The sequence below is a fragment of the Actinia tenebrosa genome, unplaced genomic scaffold (genome assembly GCF_029948245.1).
Source record: "Actinia tenebrosa isolate PJP-AT-01 unplaced genomic scaffold, QUT_ActTen_1.0 PGA_scaffold13__45_contigs__length_12533684, whole genome shotgun sequence".
In the NCBI taxonomy this organism is placed as follows: Eukaryota; Metazoa; Cnidaria; class Anthozoa; order Actiniaria; family Actiniidae; genus Actinia; species Actinia tenebrosa.
The window spans coordinates 2,392,344-2,412,948 of record NW_028292573.1 but is presented as its reverse complement, the minus strand read 5'-3'; the positions used below and the strand labels follow the sequence as shown (position 1 = coordinate 2,412,948).

General features: G+C 37.4%; 3 protein-coding genes across 3 annotated transcripts; 2 read left to right on the top strand and 1 right to left on the bottom strand.

Moving 5' to 3' along the window:
- Nucleotides 1-1,482: 1,482 nt before the first annotated feature.
- LOC116297638 (KICSTOR complex protein ITFG2) lies at nucleotides 1,483-8,055 on the top strand. Its single transcript, XM_031705901.2, has 5 exons — nucleotides 1,483-1,879; nucleotides 3,213-3,420; nucleotides 3,955-4,064; nucleotides 4,829-5,047; nucleotides 6,585-8,055. The coding sequence occupies exons 1-5, from the start codon at nucleotides 1,598-1,600 to the stop codon at nucleotides 7,236-7,238; spliced, it is 1,473 nt and encodes a 490-aa protein (XP_031561761.1). The 5' UTR covers nucleotides 1,483-1,597; the 3' UTR covers nucleotides 7,239-8,055.
- A 688-nt stretch (nucleotides 8,056-8,743) lies between these two features.
- LOC116297640 (elongator complex protein 6) lies at nucleotides 8,744-15,236 on the bottom strand. The gene is made up of 7 exons (XM_031705903.2): nucleotides 15,109-15,236; nucleotides 14,329-14,407; nucleotides 13,529-13,599; nucleotides 12,114-12,253; nucleotides 11,271-11,457; nucleotides 10,533-10,685; nucleotides 8,744-9,641 (listed from the first exon to the last, which is right to left on the bottom strand). Exons 1-7 carry the CDS (start codon nucleotides 15,160-15,162, stop codon nucleotides 9,513-9,515), a joined length of 813 nt encoding a protein of 270 aa, XP_031561763.2. The 5' UTR covers nucleotides 15,163-15,236; the 3' UTR covers nucleotides 8,744-9,512.
- Nucleotides 15,237-15,260: 24 nt separating this feature from the next.
- Nucleotides 15,261-19,845, top strand: LOC116297639 (F-box/WD repeat-containing protein 2). Its single transcript, XM_031705902.2, has 6 exons — nucleotides 15,261-15,786; nucleotides 16,361-16,555; nucleotides 16,885-17,018; nucleotides 17,710-17,796; nucleotides 18,705-18,868; nucleotides 19,483-19,845. The coding sequence occupies exons 1-6, from the start codon at nucleotides 15,285-15,287 to the stop codon at nucleotides 19,763-19,765; spliced, it is 1,365 nt and encodes a 454-aa protein (XP_031561762.2). The 5' UTR covers nucleotides 15,261-15,284; the 3' UTR covers nucleotides 19,766-19,845.
- The last annotated feature ends 760 nt before the right edge of the window (nucleotides 19,846-20,605 follow it).

Sequence of the window (20,605 nt, the reverse complement as noted above, 5' to 3'; positions counted from 1 at the left end):
AAAAATGTTTTTGCTGTGCGGCAGAAGCATTTCATGTGTCCAAGACGCATGGAAACATTGTTTCCCGATGTTTCCTGACAGTTTTGCCACCTTTTAGGAAACATTTAGGGAAACATGTTTCCTCGTTTAGCCAGGGCCTTTAGTCCCGAAATAAATGTCTCTCGAACCATTGCTAGCATCCTTGACAGTCAGTTCTTCGTTCTGTTTTGTGGTTTATTGATAGATAATTCTTAAAGCAACGAAGTACAAACAAAACGACTAACAATGGAAAATAATTAGATAAAGGTGTAATTGAGACGAATCTTTGGAAGTAAAACAACAGACTATCTTTTTATGTTGATACGAGTTATCGCGTCAACAGCAAAATGGCTTCCGAGTTTCGCTGGCACTGCGATTGGCTTGTTTGGTTTTCTGGTGCCTTTGATTGGCTGAGAGGGAAACGAATCTCGTAGACAGAGCCCTTATTTCTTACTGCGCATCACACAGAGCAAGCAATTATTTCGTCGAGCGTGCGCAGTAAGAAATAAGGGCTCTGGGTACGAGCCATTAAAGATCATCTCGGCTGACTTGACGTCGAAGCTAGAATTTGTTCCGTAACAAATAGATGTCAGTGAGTTTTTAAACTACATTACATTAGCTATATATAACTTTTCTTTTATAGCCTCTATCTCTAATCTTCTTCTACCGTACATGTTTTGTACTAGATCATATGAACTGTAAAAGTGTTTCGCTTTCAACAATGACGCATGTCAATAGTATTCCATCTTTGCTAAGATCTTCTAACGGGTTTATGTTCTTTTTATATAAAATGATTTGCAACTTATCGTAGAAATTCTGTAATGTTAGATTTTGCGTGCTGGGTTTTAAGAAAAGAGGCCAGAAAACCCGGAGGAAAACCCGATCTAGGGAAAGACACAACTAATGAGCACACTGAGTATAGTTCATTTAGTCAGTCACTGTAAACAAAAAGAACAGACCCATACACTTTATATTAGTGGATAATGGCGGCCTTAAGTAGTGAGGAAATAGGAAAAGAATAGAAGTATATCTATGTATGTTTCCAATCTCGGACTTTACGTGACTGTTTTTCTAGTGTGGCTAACGGATGGCGGCAAATAATATTTGAGTGTTGTCAGTTCAAAAATAACGCCCACCCTTTACACTAATTTAGCTCGTATAGCTCTAAAATAGCCACACATTTAAAACTTTTTTCCGTTTCCGCTAATTATAAAAGAGACCTCCCTTGAAGGGCTAGACCGGTAGCTTACAAAACCAAACGCGTTCTATCTCAAGGCAATTTGAAGCCCTTCTTCCCGAAAGTAGATGGTTATAAATTGTGCAGGATATGGCGTCAATTAAAGAATGATTTTCCGTTATTAACCTCCAACTGAAAGCATAATTTGATTTTAAGAACCCCTATTAAAATATAAAATGGATGTTGAAAAATGTAATTTATTAATCTGTAGTACATGTGTTTTGCTTTGGGTTGCCTGTGTCGCTAAATTGCCTTTGGGGATTGGGCTAGAATCACAAACGAGGAAGCTGCTTCATTCAAAATGTCATTTGTGAAAAAACTTGGTTAAAAAATAATTAAAAAATGCGATCGGTGTCTTTCGTGGAGCATTTGCAGCTGGAATTCGAGGGGACTCTTTTCAACGAAGCCCTAATTCTTGAGGATGTTGACAACGATGGGGAAAATGAACTTGTTTTAGGGAACCTGGAGGGAGAACTGCTTGTGTTCAAGGGAAGACAGCACAAGCCATGGAAGAAGTATCAACACAGAGGAATGATAACTTGTATTGCTGTTGGTGATCTGTGGAACACGGGGAAGAATTTACTTCTTACTATTACAGCTGATGGCTGGTATCACGTATTTGATGTATGTATACTGACTTATCACCAGTATAAAATGGCGAGTTATAAGCCTATTATCATCTGTCCCTCATGAGATACTTTATTAACGATTAAACTTTTGACTTTGGCTTGTGCTCAGCATGGTGCCCTCCCCACATTTCGCTTCTAGATTTGTTGAAATTTATGTTTTCATAGAAAAAAGACTAGAAGCTTTGCTAAATGCTGAATCCTCAGCTCAGAGTCCATCCCCTGCAGAAAAAATTGTCATAATCCACTGTAACGTTTTCCACTTCAAACCCAGGCACGGATCCAGGATTTTTTCAAAGGGGGGGTTGCAGCATTGCAAACATGCACTTTGAGCACCCGACTTTTTCATTGTCAAAAAAAGATTAATAAAAGAAAGAAAAATGAAAAGCAATTAAAGATATAATGGCCATTGTACTTCATTTTGCAATTTTTCAAAGGCCAACTTACTAACCATTTGAGTAAAAAATACAATACAGTTAATCTGAGAAAAAATGTTAGCCAATCAGAATCGAGAACCTTGCAAAACTGAGGTGTCTTATCTTCTGGATATTATGGATCTCAGGCGGCCAAAGAATTTATAAAAAACGTTGCTAATAAGCGAGCGAAATGTGTTCGGCACCCCTGTTGTAATAAAACTCGCAATGCTGTTGGTGTTGTCATGAAAAAAAAAAAATAATAATAATAAATCACGATGGCTCTGATAGGGGGGTTGCAACCCCCAAAACCCACCCCTAGATCTGCCACTGAAACCACATGCCATTCCCTTGTGTATCACTTCTTTTGCTGGTTAAGAGTGCAAAAAGTCAATCTATGAAATCTAAATAAATATGGTTTTTCATGCTGCCACTGTTTTCATCGCTAATGCAGGGACTGCGGAGCCTGGGGGTTAGCAGCCCCCCCCCCCCACTTTTTGGGCAAAAAATATAATATAAATAAAAAATGTCCCCCCCCAAATTTGATGCTTAATTTTCAAATCCCAGCCCCTCCACTTTTCAATATGCCCCACAGGCCCTGTAATGCCCTGGTTAAGCCAACAGACAGGCAAATTGGGCAATACACTGCTGTCAATCAAATAAATCATTCTCTATGTTAACATGCTTTGATTGATGGCTGTGTATTGCCCAATTTGCTTGTTACAACTGTTGTCTTGGTCAGCACATAGCAATGAAAACAACATTGGTAACTATTGAGGCTTTGTGCTAGGATTTCTAGTAGTCCTTTATGCACAAAAAGATGATTTTACAAAAAAGAAAAAACAAAACAACAACACCTAAGTAGTTTTGATGCATGACAAATGTCAGAATTCTGCTGTTTAATTTTTCTTTACTTAGTTTAACGAACAGCCAAAAGACAGTGGTGAGTTAGAGCTGACCTTCTCTCAGGCTCTTAATTCTAATGCGAAGACAGCCATTATCGCAGATATTGATGGTGATGGAGTTTGTGAACTTGTGTCAGGACACACAGATAGAGTTGTTTATGTTTATAAATGGCAGAAATTTGAAGAAAAAGTCCCTGTTACTGAAAAGACCTCACAGCAAGGTAAATTATAATTCTTTCATTTACAATAGTACAGTAGTTATGGTCACTGATTTTTACCATTTCAGACCACATGTAGTTCATTTGCTTCAGAATAATTAATGAGAGATTCCCTTACCATTAAACTTTAGCCATCCTAATGAGATTTTTCTGCTTAATGGTAAGCACCCCAAATTTGCAGAAGTTTTGCTCCATCAGAGCTTGGAAGAGCTCCAAGAACAATGTAGGTGAATGGTGTAAACAATATAATACAGGTGCACAGTGCAAAGTGGTTGACTAGGATTCTTTGAGCATTTACAATTGACAAATTTTAGAACATAATTATGTTACAATCATAAATCATGGAAAATGATTTATCATTTATTATCATTGTCATTGATTTATCATCCTAATCATTGATCTCTAAAAACTGCAATCATGATTTCACACAAATGTACACCTTATTGTTCCTGCTCTAGTCTGCATAGTGGCGCTTTGGGGGAAGGGAGAGGGGGCAGGCTATCCCTGCTCAGACTGTTTCTTTCAACCATTTTCTAGAGCATGAGGGAACAGTCTCATCAGACAGCAAGGGTAAGACTTCAGCTAGTGGTAGATCTAGGAAAGAGTCAAAGGTTGAAGATACAAAGTGTCCTCCAGATTCAAAACAGGTGAGATTGAAGAATCAGTATCTTAAATATTTCCATTTGTTATATAATTACATTGCTAGGGTACTGGTAAAGTATTGGAAGGGTATTGGTAGGGTGTTAGTGGGTGTTGTTACATTGTTGTTTGATTACTGTGAGGTGTTGGTGGGGTTTATGGTGGGATACTAGAAAAGTATTTGCAGGGTATTGGTGAGCACTGGTAGGGTGTTAGTAGGTGCTAGCACAGTGTTGTTAGAGTACTGTGGGGTGTTTGGAAGGGTACCGGTAAAGTGTTGGTATGGTGTTAGTGGGTGTTGCCAAAGTGTTGGTAGAGTACTGTGGGGGTGTTTGTGGAGTGTGTGGTAGGGTACTGGTAAAGTATTGGCAGGGTATTGGTAGGGTATTGGTAGGGTATTGGTGGGTATTGGTAGGGTATTGGTGAGCATTGGTAGGGTGTTGTTACAGTGTTGTTTGGTTACTGTGAGGTGTTGGTGGTGTGTATGATTGGGTACTGGTGGAATATTGGTAGAGTGTTAGTAGGGTATTGGTGAGCATTGGCACAGTGTTAGTGGGTGTTGTCACAGTGTTAGTGGGTGTTGTCACAGTGTTGTTAGAGTACTGTGAGGTGTTGGTGGTGTGTATGATAGGGTACTGGTGGAATATTGGTAGAGTGTTGGTAGGGTATTGGTGAGCATTAGTACAGTGTTAGTGGATGTTAGCACCCATAGTATAGTGGAGGTATTTTAAATTCTCTGTGTTGAATCTACTAATTCTTTCTATTTTTCAAGCCAAGGAAGCCCTCATTACTATCAATTAATAAAGATAGCAGCCAACAAGAGGAAAGAAGAAAGAAGAAAATAGGACAGTTTGTGATTTCAAACACATGGACATTGTCCAGCCAGATCACGTCACTTGCACTGTACAGGTGTAATGATCATAGGTATCTCCTAGTGTCACAACCAGGTGGAAATTTTGTGAGTTTATTCACATCTGAGATAAAGACGGAGGTTAGTTCAGTTACAGTCTCAGGGTGTATGATATTGTACGTTAGAGTTAATTACCGAGAACGGAGGCAATAAGCCATATGCATCCCGAGGGCCAACGTTCGAGGTAATTAAGTATTTTATTTATCAATTGAGAAGGTTTTCTATCAAATGTTGCTCATTATAAATGCGAACGGTCTATATATAGTTATTAACTGGGTTAATAACTAACTATATATTGGCCTCGCAGTTATAATGAGGGTTATAACAAAAATAAAGCCTTGTGAATAACAAAGAAATCCGTGTCAATTGAGAAATAATTCAACTTTGAACCTGCATGGTATATGAAGGCAAAGAAGAGAATTGATGACATTCTTTGAATCAGTCTGATTTCATATAAAAATGTTTGATGATACCGCTTCACCATCACAGTTATGTTTTACAGCTATTTCAAAAAAGGGTTGGTGAAGGTCTTGTTGCATGTTTCATGCTGCTTACCAAGCTTGGAATGTATCCTATTCATTCATATGTAATAAATGTCAGCACAGAAGAAAATATTCCAGTGCAGAGCATGTTATAATTGAGCGCATGCATAGCTCAGTTGGTTAGTGTTTGGTCTTCAGAGCTAGAGATCTATGGTTCGATCCTCAGGATAGTCCATGTCAGTTTTGACTTCTCTCTGTGTTCTGTGTAGCTTTAGTTTAGAATACCCATAACAAGGAGTGCTTATGGTCTATGGGAGTAAAGGGCATATCTTTGAGCACTTTTCTACATGAGCTACTAGCTCAGGATATTTGAGCAACTAATCCCCTTGTTATCAATGTTGAATAATTGCCTTCATCTCTTACAAAATTTGTTAAAATTCCATATTGTTCTGACCTTTCATTGATTAGATTCACATCGCTCATATAGGGGAGGGGGGGGGGGGGGGAGTGGGGGCATCCTGCACCATTTGCAAAGAGTTTCATCATTGGTTTAAAACACAATACATAGGATTAAAATAATAAAATAACAATAGATTGGTCTTCCAAACTAAGAGTGGTAAAAAGCAGGTTCCAAACAGTGAAGCCAGACTGCAATATAGCACTATTCCCACTAGGTATGCAACATGCAACATTTACAAAAAAATCTGCCTTTTTGAAATAACTGTCTGTGCAAGTCCATTTATTTTTAACACTGCACATGCACTAAAACTTGTGCTCTATTAATAATTTACAAATGAAAACTGAATTATTATGTTATTTGCTGGCCATGAGGTCCGGATAAGGAAAAACAGTGCCAGAGGTCTTGAATGTACAGACTGAGGCTGTTAGGTCAAGGTCTGGTTTTTCAAGATCGTGGGCACAGTTTTTTTCTATCTAGACCGACTTTAGGACACTAAATAACATATACATAAATGTTTGTAATCATTGTTGTTTAGCAGTCCCAGGATACCACACTGCGACTGCTGGCAGATACTGATAAAGTACTGCCCCCTCGAACAGCCAATCAGAATGCATGTTTTTTTTTAGGATGCCAGACTGGAAGAAAAAAAATTCTGTTCTTTCATTTTATTTTGCAGGGAAGTGACACACCCAAGTCTGCCACTAGTGAAATGAGCTTTTTTGATTTTCCTCTTCCATTTGTGAGTGGAAACCATCATTCAGGCATTGCAACAGCTATGACGGTAATATCCAACAAGCACAGTATATGGCCCACCCCAAACAAACCCTCTAGTTTACTGGCTCTTGGGATGTTGGATGGAAACATTTCACTTCTTGACCAAGAACAAATTCTCTGGACTTTGACGCTGGAAAAAAATCTACTTACTCTCTCAAAACTTGACGTAACGAGTGATGGGTATGAAGAAATTATTGCCTGTGCTTGGGATGGCTCGACATACATTATTGACTCAGAAAAAAACATTGTTTGTTTCAAGTTCAAGGAGGATGTGAAGGCTTTTAGTACGGGATACTTTGGTATGGAGTCTGGCAAAAATGTGCCTTGCTTTGTTTATGTCACGTTTTCAAATACAGTGGTCATATATTGGAATATTCATCTGTCTCGAATGACTCATGCAAACCTTTTGACTGTGATGGAGAACAAGGAAGAGTATAAAAAAACTCTGAGGGATCTGGGGCTTCTAGATGATGATACTATTGATGAGATTAAGTTCCAGGAAATGTGTTCTAGATGTCTGTACAGCAATAGAACACCAACACTTGATCATAATTGATACATTATGTGACGTCAACATTAGTCAATAAAAGATCGAATGGCAGGTGTAAAAATGCAACTGGTGAAGGGCCTTTGTGAAAATGGTTGGCATATATTATCATTGCTTTTAGCAAACATCCATGAGCTCTTAAAACCAAGATTTTAGGTTTCTATTTTCCCATCTTACATCATGTCATCCCTTTAAGAATAGGATTCCTTGCTAGATTTAAAATCATTCATACATTTACTGATATATATTTAACAATTATTCGCCAAAGGCGAAGTGAATATCGGGGAATATTTACCAATACGCAAGTCTTTGAGTGGCGAGGTAAATATTCAACGATATTCACTGAGGCTGAGGCAAATAATTGTTTTAGTATAAATACACAGGCGGTGATTCTTTCAAAAAAAGAAAAAAAATAAGATAAAAGACATTTTTCCCCGGTAACAGCAACGAAGCAGCTGGCCGCCGTTTTGGGTTATCGCTGGAGGTGATTATTATGTGATAGTGTGAGTTTCTCAACCAGTCAGCGCGCAAGATTTTCAATAATCACCTGTGTATTTTTACTAATTTTATATATTGTAAGAACACATTGAGTCCAATTACCTCGACTAGCAATCTAGGGTCTTAGCAGGATATGATCATAGGACTCTTACTGGAAGGCAAACAATTTGGACAGTCTTCCTATGTTTAAAAGAACTTTTGTTGGATTACCAATCAATGTCATAATATCCCAAAACCTTTTTCAAGATACTATTTTCCCCTTATGAAATATAGAGTACAAACACTAAATGTGTGCAATAGTTATCACTATTTAGCAGTAAATAGCACTCATTAAACAAAAGAAAACAATATAATTAGCAAAAAATAACACTGTGATATTTATGTTGCACACTTTTAGTGTTTGTACTCTACTTTCAAGTTATAAAGCAATTATGTTGTCCAGCACAGCCTTACCCTGAATAGCGCAGCGCACTGATTCTAAATATTGCTGAAAGATTCGGACAAACATTGCATTCTGTTTAACCGCTACGAGGATTATACAAACCGATTTAATTTATTTTTACTTAAAGTTACAATAACAACCCATGTAAACTAAGATCAACTGCGATCGGCTGTGAAAATTATCTGCTGAAAGTAAACTTGTAAGTTTGTTTGTCCGAATTTTGCCTTTGTCTTCGTTTTTATGACGTCACGGTTGCACTGCGCTATTGATTCCTTATCAAAGTTATATGATATTAGCATGCGACTGTTTGATGCAAAGGGCCTATTGCAGCTATTTTTGGTGGTCATTCATTAACAGATGAATTCAGGAAAGGTCTATTGTCAATGAATAGTTAGAATGGTTAATTATTGTTTTCATATTTCTTTTTAGAGTTTATTAGTTTTTTATTTAATAGTTACTCTTAGAAAATAATGTAAATATTTATTTAATTTATAATTAACTGTTTTGGAGCTAATTAATAATGTATTGTAAGCTATTCTAACTTATGTAAATTTACTTATGGAATAGCGTAAATAAAATAAACACAGTCAAAGCTTACAATTGTATATACATCCATTTTAATCCTGAAAGGCGTATTTCTAGGAATTTCAGGTGTAGCTCAAGTTGGAGGTTTTTATGATAAAATGTTATACTCCTGGGCAAAATGGTCATCTTGTTTTCCAAATTTAGCTGTCTTGGGCTGTGTTTTCACTAGGACAATTTAAACTAGCTTAATTATAACACCGGAAATAAGGAAAAGTTAAACTACCTAGCAAGATGGTTTAAGTTGTCCTACCAAATAAATGGGCCAATCACAGTGTTATTCTTGAAAGGTGGTTGTCGGATTAAAACACCTCCGGGAATTTTACGCAAGTTAACATTTCTAGTGAAAACACGGCCTTAAGAAGATAAACTAAAATAAATACAGATCAGTGTGGCACAGGGCTAGTGTGACGTGTGATCCAGGCTAAAATAATTAAAATTGTGTGTGCTCACATGAAAATAGTATTGATTTGTTGACAGAATATTCCATTTTACAGTTCCGTTCGAGTGACCAGGAATAATAGTTGCAAGTCAAGGCTGCAGTTTCCGCGCATAGCAAAACTATACTTTTTATCATGCACGGAAACTCCAGCCTCGGCTTGGAACGGAACTGTAGCATGGAGTATTGTTGACAGTTTTCCCATTTCTAATTAGATTAGGTTTTACTACCTTTAGGGAGCATTCATTTTTAGGAGGGGATTACACCCTTTTTTTGTACACTGAATTGTGAAAAGTTCTTGCTACTAGTAAATAATAATATGTCATAGTACTGCCTTTGATGTTCCTGGTGCAAAGAAGGTCACCATACGATCTTGAATTTTATACTGTGTTGTAGTTTTCTTGTAGGGTTTTGGCCTTGGGTCATCTGGCTCTCTCCATGTTATTACCAGCTGAAATAAAAATGTGACAATGTGACCATGAACATTTACTATTTCTGGCACTTTTATAGGTGACCCTGCCCCCACATTTAGTTTAGGAGACAGTCTAAAGTAAATTGTTTGCAATTATGGACTAAAAAATCCAAAAGACTTTTCCCTGATTGTTAGCAGATTTTAAATTATGATTTCCTTGATCAAATAGAAAATTCCCTGACAATAGTCCTTTTTACCAATAGGGCAGCCATCTCGAATTCTATTGTAAGATATTACGGGATGCTGAGGGGGCAAGTATTGGAAATTTAAGACTCCACAAATGTCAGGGTGTCTATAGAATTATGCTTTTCAAGGAGAAGCACATTTAAAAAGCAATTCACCTTTTCGGCGCTAGCTTGGATTATGTTAAGGTCACCAAAAAGTTCGGACATCGTTTTCGGATAATTTAATTCCCATACAAATTCACAAGAGAAAATTTAGGTAGATTTCTTTAGTTATCTTAGCAGCAGTAAGAAAAGCTTCGATCAAGCTAGAAAAATGATCATTCACTTGTATTTAGAGAACTAACTAAACATAAAACCAAGTAAATACTATTTGTACTGAAATTCGAGAACAATGTCCGAACTTTTTGGTAAAACAATATTTATACCCCGTGACGACTAGTGCCAAAAAGGTGAAGTGATTTGCCGGTGGTTAGAACAATATGTGAAACTTCAAAAAATTCAAGATTGCCACCATTATCAGTAAGAGCTCTATTCCCTGATCATGAGCAATTTCAAGATTCCCCTAAAATTTTCAGGTCTACAGGAATGTTCTTGTAACAGTCTAGGGACCAGGAGAATCTGAGACTGACAAGTTAATAGCTTGTATCATTTGGAGTTTTTGTTTTCAAATTGATTATCCACCTACCTGACCATGAACATCTTTACAATATCCACTACTAAGACCTTCCACATGCATCTCTATGTGAGCCATGTGACATAGCTGTCGCCATAGCAACATAGACATGTCATCATCAACATCAGCATCACAGTGTACCAGACAGACAAAGCATCCACTGACCTGCAGACATCATTCATGACCAAGAAAATAAAAATTGAAATTATTAAATGCAAGATGTGGCACTTCCACAGAATTGCCTGCCCCTTGCACTTGAGTGTTTGACACTAAATCTAGTCCACTAGTCTGGGACTAGTAAATCTTTGCTCCCAGCTAGTGAAAATTAGGACTCACTATTCCATAGGCTACATGTAGTGGTTTTTTAGATTAACTAATAAGCTAACTAATAATTATTATCTTGGCTAGTAAATCAGTCTCAACTTCTGGGCTATTGGATAGCCCATTGGCGTAAGTATCTTAAAGAGTTAGTGTTGAGCACTGCACTTCAATCACAGATGGACTTCAAGTTATTGATGCTAGAGGAAAACGGGATGATCTTATTTGTCATGGTGCAATGTTTTGCCATTACAGACCATGTCTCATTCCCTAAAGAATAAGATTCTTTGTTTGATTTGTATCCATATCCATGTGTCAAGATTCTCATGCGCAACTATTAAACAAAGAAATGATACTCTTGTGAATGGGCATGTGGTCTGAAATGGGAAAACATTACACCAACATGAATAATGTCATTACAGGACTTCTTACCACATTTTTGTCATAACACATGAGATCTGTGCAATAGTGACAGAAATCTTTAACAGTTTTCACAGTAACACCAAGAGACAACAGGATACTTATATCATCAATCAATAATAGACATGGATCATTCCCTTTTACGGTTACCCAGGATCTTATTTGCTTGTACAGCTCTTCAAGTGAAAAATCCAAATTTCTGCAAAAGAAAATGAAAGCCCAAATGTAAACTACCCTCATTCAAATAAATTGTCTTTTGGGATTGTTATAATGTGGAAATGGGCCTAACAGACAAAGGCAGGGGAGGGGCCCGGGGGGAGGGGCCCGGGGGGGGGGGGGGTACTGACTACACAGGGATGATCCGCTGAACAGGGTATGGCTTTTCGAGCTTCTTGTCATAAACAGGGTATGCAATTTCACTCAAGTTGCAAGTTCTTCCTGAGTTTCCTGTCATATTCAGGGATTCTACTTTCGTATTGACCAAAACTGGTTATTATGGTTGTCAAAAAACGATACGCAAGATGACATGATAATTGGAACTCAGTGCAATAAATTATATCTTTTATCATAATTTACAAGGTCCACAAATTTGAGTTTTTTTTATCATAAACAGGGTACCCCTTTCAGAATCCCAACGGAACACCTCTACCCAAATTCTGGCGGAGTACCCCCCCCCCCCTGGGGGGAGGGGGTGGGGCAGCGAGAAGCAAGTACTCGTCTCTGACAGCCAATTATCAATCTGGAATATGGATAGGTGTACAGTTGACATTGAACTCATTGAACTTTGAATACCGTATAATGAAAAGATGATATACTTCTCAGTATGTAGCAATGAAAACAGTGGCAATCCTTTACCTGATATTTACAAATGGATTTTTTTCTGTATTCAAAGCTTCATCCTTATTTTGTTTTGCTGAAAGACCTTTGGATATTAATTTTAGGCCATCTATATGCTTGACTTGACCATTATCACAAGCAGTGTTCAAGTTTATTCCCTGAAATAACAATATAAAGGGACCTGTCATTATTTAAGTTAGAAAGAGGGTGGGGGGGGGGGGGGGGGGGGGGGGGATGGAGGAGAAAATGTTTTTGATGATAAAACATTCGTTGTGAGGGACGGGATATTACTGTATAGTAGACTAGTGTAAATATATAGGGGTTGTTTTAATTTAAGGGCTTGGAATACGGGAATTGTTTTATTGGTTTTATAGGGTCTTAGATAGGTGTCCCCAATAAGTTTATTTTGTAATAAGCTAGAACGATGTGACACATTAATAAATTTATTATTATTATTATTATTATTACATAATAACATTCATGTTTTTCGGGTGCCCCCTTCAATTGTTTAAGAAATTCTCCCAATCCTCCTTTTGACCTTTCAAGGCCCCCTTTTCTCCTCCACCCCCACCCCCTCCAACTTAAATGATGACTGGTCCCTAAAATTTATTTATAACAATGGTTGCAATACAGACTGAAATATAAATGACAGCAATCTAGTATTTTGAGTTAATGGGGGAGGTACAGGGATATATGAAAATGAATATTAGTCTTGAAATCTCAGAAATTATGCTATTTCCACATTTTGAGAAAATCTGACCAAGTGGGTAGAAATTGGGAGGATGGGAGGGAGGGATGGGAGAGAGGAAGGGTGTTCGCTGGCTGTCTTCTATAGACCCACACCTGAATTAACACTCAGCATTTGAAATTTAGTGTCATGCGGCTAATTGAAAGTTTATTTTTTGTTGGATAAGGGATGGATGGGTGGAAAAGGAGTAATGCAGCAAATCTTAAAATTTTTAAAATTCTGTTTCAATGGCATAATTAACTAAATCCAACATACACCAAGCAATTATTTAGGCAATGGACTATTTGCAGTCAAAGGCTGTACTGATTTTGTATGATATACGATATTATTATATAGACATAGATGAAATACCAGGTTTTCTCTAGTGTCGAAAACTTGATATCTTTCACCAGTGGAAGATACCATATCTTTCACACGTGAAGATATCGCTGTTGACAATAAAGAATAAAGCAATAAAGAATTTTTGAGCTTTTGTTTTATTTAAGTTTCATAGATAATATCTATATAATAAACAGAACATTACATGGCCGCTTGGAGATACGAATTTTATCTTCTCGTGTTCAATTTAGATCTCACCCGTTCGCTGCGCTCACTCATGAGATATCAATTGAACACTCGAAATAAAATTTGTATTTCCTCGCGCCCATGTAATATCCTCTATATATACAATGATGTAAACACATACCAGTTTTTGGGCTACATTACAGTAATGTGTAAATGATTGGGAAAGAGTCATAAAACAAATGTGAAATCCACCTGAAGGGAAAGGAAAAAAAACAAAACAAAATATTAATGGCAAAGCAGACTGCAGAAGTGAAGAAAATTTATTTACTCTTCCTGTTCTCTTTTTCAATAGGGTTGTATCGTCGTGTACGGGAATTGTCAGGGGAATTCTATTCAAATTCAAATTTCAAGTAATCGGCTAGTAATCGTACCCTACGATAGCATAAATTAAACTATAATAAATATTTATGTACACATGCTGATGATACATCGTTTAAATATGACTAAAAAATGAGACCACCCAACTGAATTCGCTTCGTGGTCTAGGGGTTAGGTTTAGGGTTAGGGTTGGGGTTGGCATTGTAGTAGTTCTTTGGTGCCGAAGGTACCAAGTTCGATTCTTGGTGTCTTCACTTAATTTTTTTTCTAAGTGAGGAGAACCAAAATTTCTAAGTCCCACTTGTGTGTTCGGAAACCTATGACGTACTTCATTAATCCGTACACGACGATAGTACCTTCAATAGGTCACTTGCATTATGGTGTCACTTACCACTGACAAAATCCATTCAAGTACACTTTCTTTTGTTCAGTTTAAATTAGCAGCTATTCACTTACTATTCTCATGAAGGAATACACACTCAAATACAAATTTGAAAAAGAAAGAAAATCGCCAAGCATTGGGGTACGTGGTGGTAGTAAAATGATGCTATCATGCAAATGACCTACTTAAACTCTGAATTGTAACAATCAATCAGTCAATACCTTTAGCGTAGAGAGACAGAAAATGGTTCACAAGAAAACTGCCATCATTTTGAGAATCAGACAGCAATATAAATTTTCCCTGGAAAAACATATTAAAAAGTTTTTTTAAGTTTGCAAGTTCGAAGTCACTGCATAAATTATACATTTGGGATCTAACTCAATCTTTTTTCAACAAATGTGATAAATACGATACGTTTATATTCACTGTATCTAAGAATAATGCTTAAGGTTCATCCATCAGGTTCTAACTATAGTAAATTAAATTCTGATTGAAAAATGTTTCAAAGAAACTTATTTTGAGGGTGAGGAGGCATGAAAGTTTTCTATTGCGCAGGAGAATCAGGGGGAAGGGGGTTGGGGAATGTGATTCATGGTGGAGTTCAGGGACCGATCAACATAAACAGGTCCCTTATTAAATACTAAATCTCTAACTTGAACTCAAAAGCATGACTAGTCCAGAGGCTCTACCCTCTCCTTTGCCACTCTGCTTTTGTTTTTGGGCTTCCTGTGTCGCTGGGACAAAATCAGAGTGGCAAAGGAAAGGGTACAGAGAGGGCATACACGGGCTATTGACATAAGAACCTTGCCCATGAGAGGGGACTGCTAGGCTTTTATGACACTTTTTTTTTCGTTTTCAGAGTAAAACCCTCAAAAACAGCATTTTTATATGGTCCTTAAGAGGGGCTCATTGACAATTTTTTTTCAAAGATGTCAATAGCCCCTGGGTATGCCTGGGCTCCCCCCGTTGGGGCAATACATTGATAGGAGCAATATCCATACCTTTGGTGGTTTGTTCTCGTTAAAATCAACCAATGAACACAAACCAGGAAACATCTTTTTCCAACAAATCCAATCAAATCTCAGTCAACTTTTACTTGCTTATGTGGTCAGCGGACTTACTAGTACCAGTCTTTTGTTGCCATTATTGGACGAGTAAGACTGGGCAAATCAACAAAATGGAGGACGAAGAAGAAACTAAAGAGTTCAAAATATGGCTTGAAAAACTATGCGATTCCTTCTTCCGATTAACAGATACTCAAAAGAATATCACGATAGAGCAGTTAATAAAGCTTTGCGGACCTGATCAGCTTCGGTTTTTATCGACGAAACTCGAAGTTCTTGTAAAAAGAGACTTTTTAAAATGCCTTCCTCTTGAATTGTGTTTCCATGTCTTAAAATGGATGGAGCCCAGTTTGTTGTGTCGCTGTTGTCTCGTCAGTAAAAAGTGGGAAAAAGTGATTTCAAATTGTCATCAGGTATGGCAGAAAGCTTGTGCATGCCTTGGTATGGATGTCACCGAACACGATGTTCCTAAAGAAATATGGAAAGATATATATCTGAGAGCCATGCGTAAAATTCATAGTTTAAAAAAAGACAGTTCATACGAGACGACCATGTTACATGGACACACTGCTAGGGTATTTGCACTGTGTTATAGAAATGGAATGCTTGCTACAGGTAGGGAATTTTGCACCATAATTATAAAGAATATTCATAGCTTTTTCTCACGCTGTCAACACTGATCATGTTTAACTTAGAGTAGTTTTCGCATGACTGTGGAAAGCTCATTGCCATATAGGCTGGCTTACACTAGCTCTTACACTACACTAGAGTCGGAGTCGTAAGAGAAGCTAACGATCTAGTGTGAACCAATAGTTGGAGCCAGGAATTGGAAGCAGAAGGGTGAGGGAATCGGAATGGGAAGGATCAGAAAACCTTCTCTTCCAACTCAGATTCTGATTCTGATGCTTATAATCAAGTGTCAACCAAAGAATCGGAATTCGGAAGTTGAACCATTCACAGCAGAAAACATGGCAGCAGCCTTGGACGAAAAACTGGTAACTATAGGAACAACGCTTGCATTGTTTTGATTAAGACTACCTTGTAGATCTTTAGCTTCTAGCACTTCCACTTCTGATTCCTCTTTTGATTCCACTCCTGATTCCACTTCCGATTTCGCTTCTGATGCCTACAACGTTAGTGTGAACCAGACTTAAGCCAGAGAGGTCTACTGATGATGCTATGATTGCAGGATCAGATGACCGATCAGTACGTCTGTGGGATCCACAAACAGGTCACTGTGAATACGTCCTATTAACACACACCTGTGCAGACATTAGCTTTGACATGGATAAAGTAGTTACTGCGTCATTTGATAATACTATCGGTGTGTGGGACTGGAAGACTGGCCATAGGATACAGTGTTATCAGGGACATACTGGTGCAGGTAGGTGCATGTATTTTAGCCATTCTGAGATTAAGGAAAAAGTGGGTTCAGTTGGCACTTTATTTTAGGGCTGTTTTAGTGGACATATTTACAAGATGGCATATATTTTGTCCCCTAAAAGAGTCCCAAATTGCACTGAAATGCCAACTCAACACAGTTTTCTCCTCATCTTGGAATGGCTACATAATAGACTCTCTCAAAGTTACTTTGAATTGACCTCTTTCTTTTCTCCAAAACATGCTTTGTGCTTAGCACTTGTGCATCTCCATTATCAAACACATATATCTGCTTTCGATTCAGGTCTAAGTTAATGTTTTGTCTTTCTCTAGTGTTTTGTGTAGATTATTCTGATGAATTAGACATCATTGTAAGTGGCTCAGCTGATACAACAGTCAAAATATGGTCTATGTCTTCTGGTGGATGTCAGGTGACTAGATATGGACACTCTGATTGGGTCATTAAGGTAAATATAATAGCAAATGCCACAGGGAGCCCAAGCTCATTTGGTATATCATTATATAATTTACAGTAAATGTTTAATAAATATTAAGAGCTGAGCAGCGATCTGAGGCTTGCAAAAGAAAGGAAGGGGAAAAATATTGAATTTCCCAAAGATCTCTGAAACAAAATGCACTATATTTATCACATTGATATACTGTCTTATTCACACACATGAAAAAGACTAGGCTTTATAACTGTACAGACAGTTGTTTGCTGGTACAAGTCAATGGGTTTCATGGCAGCCATGTTGTGAGAAAAAAATGATGAAATTTCTCCTTTGGAAAAAAAATCTCTTTTCCTACAAATTATTGCACAAGAATAAGTGAGGAGATAAGAAGGCAAAAATGAAATTGGATTGGACTTGTTTTGCAAGAAGAAATATATAATGATTGTACATGTATAATGGTGATAGAATGGTAGCCAGAGGGGAAAAGATCAGTCAGGAGACCAAAAACAACCTGGAAAAGGACAGTTGAAGTGGAGAGAGAGGAAGCTGGGTGGAGTGATTGGAATTACACAAAAACAGTGGCAAAAGATAGTATGCTGGAATGGATAAAGAACGTTACATGACTGATAGCTCTGTGAGAACATGACTGCTATAAAACCTTCTATAAATATTTCATTGTAATTTGTTGGATTGTATTTCTGTTTAGGTTATTCTACATAGATCAAAAGTCAATTCTCCAACTCATAAAAGAGGAGAGTTTGTACTTCTTAGCATGGACAAGAAAACAATCAAGGTATGGTGAGGCTGGGCCTGGTTTTATGAAGAGTGATTAGTGCTAATCCAATGGATAAATCCTTATCTAGTGGATAAATCCTTATCTAGTGGATAAGTTGATGCTGTTGTACAATAAATTTATCCTGACTGGGGAAGATTTATCCATTGGATAGCGCTATCCTACCCTTTGTACAATGGGGCCTTTGCAGCTCAGTAATCACATGCTGATTAATTCGCTGAGAGCAAATGAATGAACATCTTGATTCCCATAGGGTGAAATATACTGGTGAGCAAACAAACTTTCTACAACCTGTTTCGAGAGATTGTAATAAAACTTCATTTGGTAACACACTGGTTACACATCGTTTCATTCAGTTCTTTACAAGTAGCTAAAAAGAATCACCAATTTAAAATAAAATAAAAGATTTGGCTCACCAGTACAGGCACATGACTGTTGACTGCAAAGGGCCTATTGGGCCCTGATTCATCCTATGCAAGGGAATACAAAATTATTTTTAATCCAGATTTCAGACTTGTGTGACACTAGTTTTATCAGTTTTATCTCAATGGCTACTTCAAATTTTTATTGCTACTCAGAAACGACCTCTGGGCTAATGAAAGTCAGGGCATGGCTAACTCAAAAATTAAAATAATTGGAATCTAGGCTGTTTTAAAGGAAGTAAAACCATTCAAAGCAAGGGAGAGACCATACGAACTCTACTCACTTGTGATGTCTGGAATTGAACCCAAGACACTAGAGCTGAGGGGTGGTGAGTGCACTACCACTACCTCTCGCAATCCTCTTGATACTGCATATCCATAGGTTTTTCTAGGATCCTTAAGGAAACCAAGGAGTTTTAATAAAAAAGCCTCTCTAGGCCTTTCTGCTGACTTTATTTTTGTTTGTTTGTTTGTTTGTCCACAAAGATTTGGTCCCTTGATGCTACAATATCAACACCCCTTGTGACTCTAACAACACAGGGTGAAAATATTCATCTCCAACCAAAGATGCACTTTGATGGGAATCTTATTGTCTGTGCATCTGATTCTGGTATTCATTGTTGGAATTTTGAAACTCTTGAATTAACCAGGTAAGCCAAAAACTCTAGAATAACAAACATTTATTTAGGATATTATATGAGAGGGAGAAGGATTGATGAATTATTAAATACATCTGTGAATGAGGTGGTGTCAACACTCTGGGCAGAGGAAACTAGTACATGGACTAGAGATTAAGTAAGGGAACAAACACTAGGGCGAGGGCATTCTTAAAAACAAAGGCTGAGGCCGAGGGCAGAGCTTGTGTGTTTGATTGGATTTAATAACCAGCCCCGATCCATGATTTAGGAACAATGGATTTGGATTTCATTTTGTTTTGATATGGTGTCCCCGGGACAGGTGTATATTTTTGAAATACATGTATAGACTTGTACCAGGACATTATTGAGGATAACAACCGCATTACACAATGGGGTTGGGGCATGGCTGGTTAGTAATAGAGATCGAGGAAGGAAGGAAGGAAGGAAGGGAGGGAGGAAGGAAGGAAGGGAGGAAGGAAGGAAGGGAGGGAGGGAGGGAGGGAGGAAGGAAGGAAGAAAGAAAGAAAGAAAGAAAGAAAGAAAGAAATGACAGGAAACGAAATGAAATGGAAGTAAAAGGAAATAAAAAGGGAAATTAAATAAGGAAGATTTTTTCTGTTTTATAGATCTTTTGCATCTTCACCGTCCAAATGGCTCGTTGCTAAGGGGCAAATGTTTAGCCTTCTTCTGGACTCGACCAACCTTCATATTATGAATAATCGCAGCGAACAGTGTATTGCATCGCGAGAACTACCGCCCTTTCGTCGTTCTGCGCGCGGATCGAACTTTACTTCTGGAGACCCTGTATGGCTGAACTGTCTCTGTGAAAATATTGAAAACAATATTCTATTCGCCACTAGTATGCCTGACCATAGCATCCTTGTATTAAGACTTAAAGACGCTACGTGACCTAATATTTACATTGAGGAAGTTCTATTTCCTCTGTATACTAAAGCCGTGTAAATGAAACGATAAAGATATAGACGACACAGGAAGTGTTTTTTAGAGGGGGGAGGGTACGGGCTATTTTGACAAAATAGTGCGCAAATTTCTATTTTTTTACGAGAATTTTCACCATAATTGCATCCCCTCCTCCCCCACTGTGGAGTAATTAATCTTGACATTGCAATAGTTCGCGAATGAAATTTCACGATTAATTGCAAAATAAGAGTAGAAGAATAAGAATAGCAACATGTTTAAATTTGATTTCGTTTTGATTAGTGTATTTTAATATATTAGTAATTTTTTAATTGAAAGAAATGGTCAAATAGCTTATTATAGAATCAATAAAAATGTCGAACAGTGAGGTAGTTATGTTTATATTTCATTTGGAAGTCCTTCGTGACTCCTTTTCTCTCTCGGCCGTTTTTTAATATACGTTTTTAAGGAATTGATAGGTTTGAAAACCATTCAATTATTCAAAGTATTTCGAATGAAATATAATATGCTCAAAATACAGGATGTAAATCGCAGAAATAGTGAACGATTTGGAATTAAATGTATTCTTTGTTGAATTTCATTTTCTTGCAAGTAAACAAGAGTCGTTTGTCTCATACTGGTTTTAATCAGCGTGTTAGCAGTGCATGCAATTTATGAAGAAAAAAAAACTTCTCTATAACCTTTTTCGTATAAAATAATGCCGAAAACAATTTCACTTAAATTCGATAATACTGACATTTCTTTACACAATAGAAATTTTCATTTCATAATATTTGCCTCCAATGGTTACTATATCGCGTATATGAACAG

Bases quoted from the DNA above. Each gene is read 5' to 3' on its own strand.
- LOC116297638 (XM_031705901.2), top strand. From the start codon at position 1,598: ATGCGATCGGTGTCTTTCGTGGAGCATTTGCAGCTGGAATTCGAGGGG. The intron at 1,880-3,212 runs GTATGTATACTG...TTCTTTACTTAG, and splicing joins GCTGGTATCACGTATTTGAT to TTTAACGAACAGCCAAAAGA. The intron at 5,048-6,584 runs GTTAGTTCAGTT...TTTATTTTGCAG, and splicing joins CATCTGAGATAAAGACGGAG to GGAAGTGACACACCCAAGTC.
- LOC116297640 (XM_031705903.2), bottom strand. From the start codon at position 15,162: ATGTTTCCTGGTTTGTGTTCATTGGTTGATTTTAACGAGAACAAACCA. The intron at 14,408-15,108 runs GTATGGATATTG...ATGTTTTTCCAG, and splicing joins ACGAGAACAAACCACCAAAG to GGAAAATTTATATTGCTGTC. The intron at 12,254-13,528 runs GTATGTGTTTAC...TTGTTATTTCAG, and splicing joins GTAATGTAGCCCAAAAACTG to GGAATAAACTTGAACACTGC.
- LOC116297639 (XM_031705902.2), top strand. From the start codon at position 15,285: ATGGAGGACGAAGAAGAAACTAAAGAGTTCAAAATATGGCTTGAAAAA. The intron at 16,556-16,884 runs GTAGGTGCATGT...GTCTTTCTCTAG, and splicing joins TCAGGGACATACTGGTGCAG to TGTTTTGTGTAGATTATTCT. The intron at 17,797-18,704 runs GTATGGTGAGGC...TTGTCCACAAAG, and splicing joins TGGACAAGAAAACAATCAAG to ATTTGGTCCCTTGATGCTAC.